The 8,221-nt window shown below is 44.3% G+C and overlaps 1 protein-coding gene across 1 annotated transcript in view; it reads right to left on the bottom strand.

The window, feature by feature from the left end:
• Positions 1 to 5,546, bottom strand: part of CXHXorf57 (chromosome X CXorf57 homolog) — a 97,005-nt gene extending 91,459 nt beyond the window's left edge. The window contains 4 exon segments of the mRNA XM_018044101.1: positions 3,877 to 4,270; positions 4,273 to 4,301; positions 4,304 to 4,546; positions 5,534 to 5,546. Of these exon segments, the coding sequence (XP_017899590.1) occupies positions 3,877 to 4,270; positions 4,273 to 4,301; positions 4,304 to 4,546; positions 5,534 to 5,546 (679 nt within the window).
• Between the last annotated feature and the right edge of the window lie 2,675 nt (positions 5,547 to 8,221).

Below are 8,221 nucleotides of genomic sequence, written 5' to 3' on the forward strand. Positions count from 1 at the left end.
GAGAATCCCATAGACAAGAGACTGGCGGGCTACACCCCATGGGGTTGCAAAGAGTTGGACATGACTGAGCAACTCACACACACAATAACCATAAAATGGGAGGGAATACATATTTAAATAACCCTTTTAAAATGTTTTATTTGAGTTGAAACCTGAGGATGGGAAAGAACTTTCCAAAAAGAGGAAAAGGCAGGCACAAAGTCCCTGCAGCAGGATAAAGCTTGGATGTTTAAAGCTTGTGTGTTAGTCGTTCAGTCGTGTCAGACTCTTTGCGACCCCATGGAGTGTAGCCCACCAGGCTCCTCTGTCCATGGTATTCTCCAGGCAAGAATACTGGAGTGGGTTGCCAGTTCCTCCAGGGGATCTTCCTGACCCATGGATTGAACCTGGGTCTCCTGCACTGCAGGCAGACTCTTTAGCGTCTGAACCAAAAACGGCAAGGGGAAAAAAAAAAATTAAAAAGGCGGCTGGTGGGCGGGGTGGAAAAATGGCGGCCGGTATGCTGAAACAACATGGTGCAGGAGAGAAGTAAGGAAGGCTGCAGCTGTGTACAGCAGGGCTCCGCAAACTGCGGTCATCAGGATAAATACAGCCTGCTGCCAGCAGTCCATGGGGTCGCTAAGAGTTGACACAACTGAGCGACTTCACTTTCACATTTCACTTTCATGCACTGGAGAAGGAAATAGCAACCCACTCCAGTGTTCTTGCCTGGAGAATCCCAAGGACGGGGGAGCCTGGTGGGCTGCCGTCTATGGGGTCGCACAGAGTTAGAAGTGACTGAAGCGACTTAGCAGCAGCAGCAGCAGCAGCAGCAGCAGCAGCAGCAGCAGCAGCCAGGATTTGTTAATAAAATAACCCATACATTTACACATTTTCTGTGCTGCTTTCCATAAACAACGGCAAAGTTCAATAGCTGCAGCAGAAACCATAGGTCTCAAAAAGACAAAAAGATTTACTATCTCTTTAGAGAAAGAGTTTGCATCTGCCCTAAGGCCATGTGGATCCTGGTGGGCGGTCTAGATGTTTGTCTAAGTGCAATGGGGAACCCTGGGGAGTGGTTTAGGCAGGAGAGTGGCACAGTCTAACTTCCATTTTACTTTTTGCCCGCACACTCTACTTGTAGGATCTTAGATCCCTGACCAGGGATGGAACCCTGGACCTGGGCGGTGGAAGTGGAATCCTAACAACTAGACTACCAGGGAATTCTCCTAACTTGCATTTTAAAAAGCTGTCTCTGACGTACTATCATTTACTTTTGGAATAGGATACTGAACCGGAAGAGGAAGACTTTTGGGGTTCCTGAAATGCTCCGTATCTTGATCTAGGGGGAATAGTTACACAGATGTATATATAGCTGTATTTTTAAGATTTTTCTATTTTACTGTGTACACAGTATACCGAATAGAAAAGTTTAAAAAGCACAAAATCACACAACAAATCTAAGAGAAGAGGGACAGAGTGGAAGAAAATAACTTGCAATATACAGCAGGTAAAAACTTACTGCCCTTAGCAAAGAAATTCTATAAATTAATTAGAAAAAAGATATAATTTAAAACAATAGTATAAAATGGGGAAATGGGCACTCTACTAAATATGTTGCTGCTGCTAAGTTGCTTCAGTCGTGTGCGACTCCGTGCGACCCCAGAGAGGGCAGCCCACCAGGCTCCCCCGTCCCTGGGATTCTCCAGGCAAGAACTTTTTCAGAAACCGCTTTGTCAATACCCATTTTAAAATTCAAATACTCTTTAACCCAGTAATTTCACTGCTAGGAAGCCGTCCATTCAACAGAAATACTGGAACATAGTAAGCAAACACAGGCATGTCCTAATGAGGTTCAGAACTGCATCCAAAACTGAAAAACTAATAACTGCCTAAAACTATAAATTACCCATTAAAATGGGCATGATTATATAAATTATGGTACACCCCCACTATAGAAAAGTGTATAAAAAGATGTGTGTTAAAGACACTTGAGAGAAGTAGAAATAACAAATCATCAAATGTAATATAATCACTTTTCCCCATTTTGAGTGGAAAGTTGAAGCCATAAGAGGAAGGAAGAAGGGTCTTTTACTCCATCCAAACCTTTTATTATTATTTTATATAAATTTATTTAATTGGAGGCTAATTACTTTACAATATTAGTTTGGTTTTGCCATACATCAACATGAATCCGCCACGGGTGTACACGTGTTCCCCATCCTGAACCCCCCTCCCACCTCTCTCCCCGTACCATCCCTCTGGGTCATCCCAGTGCATTCTGTATCCTGCATCAAACCTGGACTGGCGATTCGTTTCACATACGATATTATACATGTTTCAATGCCATTCTCCCAAATCATCCCACCCTTGCCGTCTCCCACAGACATTTTATTATTAAAAACTTCAAACATACAACAAACCTGAAAGAACACCAATACTTCTAGGTTTGTCATTAACACTTTACTGTACTTGGGTCTTACACTTTTAATACAATATACTTTTAAATATAAAGTTTGGATTTTTTAGCACATGGACCTTGCCTTTTGCAATAAAAATATGGTTTAAATAATGAATAGATATTACTTTCATAATCAGATAAATTAAATAACATTTTACAAATTATTATTCTCAGTTCTTCTAGAGCACCAATTTTTCATTTGTACATTCAATTCTAAAAATAAAAATATTCAACAGAGTAGTAATGCACTACTGCTTTATTCCATGCTTGAGATTAAAAAAAAATAATTTCATTATTTCATCCCTGAAATGAGTATCTTCTTTTTAAAGTTTAAGTTTTTAAAATCATCCTTAGCTACACATTTCTACAGCCATCTTCTTTTTCTTATAACTGGATATTACTTCAATTGCATATTTTCATCTCAATTATCTTTTCAAGTCTGTTGCTGTTACACATCATAGCATTACTACTGCAATGTTTAAAAAAAAAAAACCTGAAAAGCAGTAAATGCAGAAAATTATCTTTCTTGCTCCAGTACTTTCGCCTTTATTTTTTGCACTTTATTTCTTCCCCTTTCCATATACCTGCTGCTAAGTCGCTTCAGTCGTGTCCGACTCTGTGCGACCCCATGGATTGCAGCCTACCAGGTTCCTCCGTCCATGGGATTTGCCAGGCAAGAGTACTGGAGTGGGTTGCCATTGCCTTCTCTATTCCATATACCTACATACCTATAATTCTGCTCATTTACATCTCTTATAGATAAAAATGTATTTTAGAGCAGTGGCTGATGACTAAGGAGCCAGCATTATCAGGTTAACTTCCTTCTTATGAAACTGAACTTAGATTAGTTTTGTTCGTGGTAAGTAATAAACACAAAAATGAGAATTTCAAGCTTTTCACAAAAATTACACATTCCAAAAACAGTATTTACGAAACTGCTACAGTTAACGGTATAAAAATGGCATTTCGTTAAATGTAAACTAAGGAATAAATCACGGAACATCCTTTTTTGAATCAAAGTTTAAAAAGGCAAACCCCAAATTTTTACAACTTTTATGCCAAATTCAAATCTTTCCAACAACACAGAAAGTACTACTTCCACGGCTGGAATGGGGATACAACTAAAATCAATTTCACTCCGTCAAACGTATAACACATGAGGAACACTGATTGCAACGAGACTACGTTCGTCAGATTAAATTTAAACCACATGCAAGATACTTGCCGAAATGGCCCCTTTCTACAATCAACCCAAGACACAAGCTGTGCAAATTTCTTTAAGCTACCGACCGTCTCTCCGTCATCCTGTGAAGCTTGTGTCTTACCACTCCCAGCTTATAGTTAACAAGACCCAAACACCTTCGTTTCCTTTTCCATTAATGTGAATTACTAAAAACTATTTTTTAACCCCTCCGGCGTTCCCTCCAACTACTTACTGTTACAATTGTGCTCCTCTGGTTGCTTATTGTTTAGCCAGATATCTCCATACGGATCTTCGTTATTCCACAGGGGCAGGTAATGACTTTTTCCACCTCTTAAAGGTCTCTCGGGGACCTCTCGGTGCGCACTATTTCTGAAGGGAGTTTGTAGAGAAACAGACTCCAGCAGCTCCCCACAGAGAACGTTATTTATGCACAAGATTCCCTGGCCTATTCTTTTCTCATTGTAAATGCACGAGACTCTGGAAATTCTCACTTCTATGCCAACTTTGAGAATATTTTTATATACGAGAGAATTCAGGCTGGGGTCCAGGTAGCACTTCTCCTGGTACACCCCGTCGGAGATTGTCACATCAAAGCAGTAAAGCGGAGGTTTAGGTGCCACGTCGCGTGTGGCTCATCCTCTAACAGGTATCTCTGGAGGCCAAAACTGCGACAGGAACCACCTCCGATGGGGTGACCCACTGGCGAGGTGAGTCTATTACTTGCTCAAGAACCTTTTGGATCCAGGACTGGCGCCCTAAGGCACCGACCCTTCGGACCACACCTCCCGGGACCGCAGTCCCATTTCTCTCCGGGTACGGCATATCGACCCCAGCCTGGGATGGGTCAGCCTCAGGCTGACCCTTCTCACCAGACGTTGCTGGGTAACTGCGTACCCTCTTCGCTTTAAAAAGTCAGCTTGCTGGGTCCGAAGCTAAAAGAATAAGAAACCGCGCGCGCGAGCCTTAAAAGTTACTCGGCCCCAGGGGGCTGGTAAGGCTCCGCCCCGTCGCGAAGCTACAAAGACTTTACGCGTGTGTGCCTCGGCTCTCTGGCCCTGCCCCTCGCCAAGCGGGCTTCTGTATCCCAGGAACTATTATCAGGCAGTAACACACGTGGTTGTGCGGCGGGTTCTCTTACTTAGAGCCGGCTGCAATGCCCGGATTGGAGAAGCGGGAAAAGCTCTGGTCCCCACGGTTTCCAAAGCAAAGTAACCAGAGGGAGGGGAGGAGCCCTCGTGACTCTTCTAGTAGGGAGGGTGCCCAGAGGCTATGGTGAAGAGAAACTGGGCTGGAAGCCGGAAGCAAGTAGTCAAAGCTCAAAGTTTGGGGGGTGGGGAGAGGGGCAGGGCCTTTGGCAGAATCTTTTATCATCTGAGCCACCAGGGAAGTCCCCTTGGGCCAGCGACAGAAAGTAAATGGGGGCTTCCCAGGTGGCGCTAGTGGTAAAGAACCTGCCTGCCAATGCAGGAGACATAAGAGACGCGGGTTCGACCCCTGGCTCGGAAAGATCCCCTGGAGGAGGGCATGGTAACTCACTCCAGTATTCTTGCCTGCTGCTGCTGCTGCTAAGTCGCTTCACTCGTGTCCAACTGTGTGCGACCCCAGAGATGGCAGTCCACCAGGCTCCCCTGTCCCTGGGATTCTCCAGGCAAGAACACTGGAGTGGGTTGCCATTTCCTTCTCCAATGCATGAAAGTGAAAAGTGAATGTGAGGTTGCTCAGTCGTGTCCGACTCTTAGCAACCCCATGGACTGCAGCCCACTAAGCTCCTCCATCCATGGGATTTTCCAGGCAAGAGTACTGGAATGGGGTGCCATCGCCTTCTCTGATTCTTGCCTGTAGGGTCACAAAGAGTCGAACAGGACTGAAGCGGCTTAGCACGCACGTACACAGGCGACCCATGTTTTCGCGTTCCCGTATATTGCGTGCATGTGTGTTGTCACTTTAGTCGTGTCCTACTCTTTGCCAGCCTGTGGGCTGTAGCTCGCCAGACTCCTCTGTCCATGGGCTTCTCAGGCAAGAATACGGGAGTGGGTTGCCATACCCTCCTCCAGGGGATCTTCCCAACCCAGGGATCAAACCCGCATTGGCAGGTCAGTTCTTTACCACTGCACCACCTAGTAAGAAGATAAAATCCATTAAAAGCATAAGAGCTTTTTATTGAGGTATAGTTGATGTATTGGCCTCCTGGGTAGCTCAGCTGGTAAAGAATCTGCCTGCAATGCAGTAGACCCCCATTTGAGTCCTGGGTCGGGAAGTTCTCCCGGAGAATGGATAGGCTACCCACTCCAGTATTCTTGGGCTTCCCTTGTGGCTCAGCTGGTAAAGAATCCTGTTGTAAAGCAGGAGACCTGGGTTCGATCCCTGGGTTGAGAAGATCCCCTGGAGACAGGAAAAGTTACCCACTCCAGTATTCTGGCCTGAAGATTTCCATGGACTGTGGTCCATAGGGTCACAAAGAGTCGGACACGACTGAGCAATTTTCACTTTCACTTTGAGGTGATGTGGATGCCCACTCAGGTTTGAGAATCATGGCTCTAAATGCTAAAAGACCATGGAAGTGGTAAACAGTACTATTAGACAAAATAGCTTGGATAAAATTCTTATCACTAATCTGTGCTGGTGCTGTTGTAACATCTGGTAACACATGGTTAAGGTCGTGCTATTCCTTTTCTAACTAGACACAGTTTTCTGGAGGACCCAGTTTCTTTGGTGGTACCCCTCTCAGTTCAGTCACTCAGTCATGTCTGACTCTTTCTGACCCCATGGACGCCAGGCTTCCCTGTCATCCCCAAATCCAGGAGTTTGCTCAAACTCATGTCCAGAGAGTCGGTGATGCCATCCAGCCATCTCATCCTCTGTCATCCCCTTCTCCTCCTGCTTTCAATCTTTCCCAGCATCAGGGTCTTTTCTAATGAGTCAGTTCTTTGCATCAAGTGGTACCCTAGGCTGTTGAAATTATTTCATGTACCCTTATCCTTTTTCAAAGTCGCCTATATTCTGGAGAATTATGAGAAATTGTAACTCATCTTTTCTCTTTGATTGGGGATCTTTCACTTTCATCCCTACCACATCTCAGAAGACAAGCATCACCAAAATATACATACATATATATATATATATATACACACACACACACACACACACACACACACACACATATATTCTCTACCTATAGTGTGCATAGAATGATGCTAAAGCTGAAACTCCAGTACTTTGGCCACCTCATGTGAAGAGTTGACTCATTGGAAAAGACTCTGATGCTGGGAGGGCTTGGGGGCAGGAGGAAAAGGGGACAACAGAGGATGAGATGGCTGCATGGTATCACTGACTCGATGGACATGGGTTTGAGTGAACTCTGGGAGTTGGTGATGGACAGGGAGGCCTGGCGTGCTGCGATTCATGGGGTTGCAAAGAGTCAGACACGACTGAGCAACTGAACTGAACTGAACTGATAGTTTGCATCCAATTTAACTAACTAGAAATTGAAGTGTGTTAGTCGCTCAGTCATGTCTGACTTGTGTCCGCCTCTTTGTGATCCCCTGGACTGTAGTCTGCCAGGCTCCTCTGTCCATAGAATTCTCCAGGCAAGAATATTGGAGTGGGTTGCCATTCCCTTCTCCAGGGGATCTTACTGACCCAGGGATGGAACCTGGGTCTCCTGAATTGCAGGCAGATTCTTTACCATCTGAGCCAAAGCTAGCTTTTAATTTGACTAACACAAATTTAAATTCTCATTCTCCTACTTACTATTTGTTTTATCTTGGCCAAGTTACCTAAACTCTCCTGATTCCTCTTTTTAAAAATGGAATGCAGGGAATTCCCTGGCAGTCCAGTGGTTAAGACTCCAGGACTTCCACTGCAAAGGGCACAGATTCACTCTCTGCTTGGGGAACTAAAGATCCCACATGCTGCATGGCATGACCAAAAAAAGAAGAAAAATAAATAATCAGGACTTCTCTGGTGGCTCAGTGGTGAGGAATCTGCCTGCCAATGCAGGAGACACAGGTTCAATCCCTGATCCAGGAAGATCCCACATGCTGTGGAGCGACTAAGCCCATGTGCCATAACTACTGAGTCCATGCTTTAGAACCCATGCTCCATGACAAGAGAAGCCACTACAATGAGAAGCCTACGCACTGCAACTAGAGAGTATTCCTCGCTCACCGCCCTCATGAGCCAATGAATGCGTAGCACAGCCAAAAATAAATAAATGAATAGAGAAATATTATAAAAAGAAACAACAGGGAGGGAGGAGGGAGGGGGGTTCAGGATGGGGAACACGTGTATACCTGTGGTGGATTCATGTTGATGTATGGCAAAACCAATACAATATTGTAAAGTAGTTAACCTCCAATTAAAATAAATAAATTTATATTAAAAAAAAGAAACAACAAAAAAAGAAATAAATAATGATAGGAAAAGTATCCTAACTCCTTTGGTAGTCAAGAAGATGCCGATTAAAACTACTTATAAAATTGCCTCCCACCCAGTTTTGAAGCATCATAATTTGTTATTCATTGGCTGTCATTTTGTCTCACCTCCAAGTTGTTGGATATTAGTTAGGCCAGAGGAAC

Source organism: Capra hircus (assembly GCF_001704415.2).
Source record: "Capra hircus breed San Clemente chromosome X unlocalized genomic scaffold, ASM170441v1, whole genome shotgun sequence".
NCBI lineage: Eukaryota > Metazoa > Chordata > Mammalia > Artiodactyla > Bovidae > Capra > Capra hircus.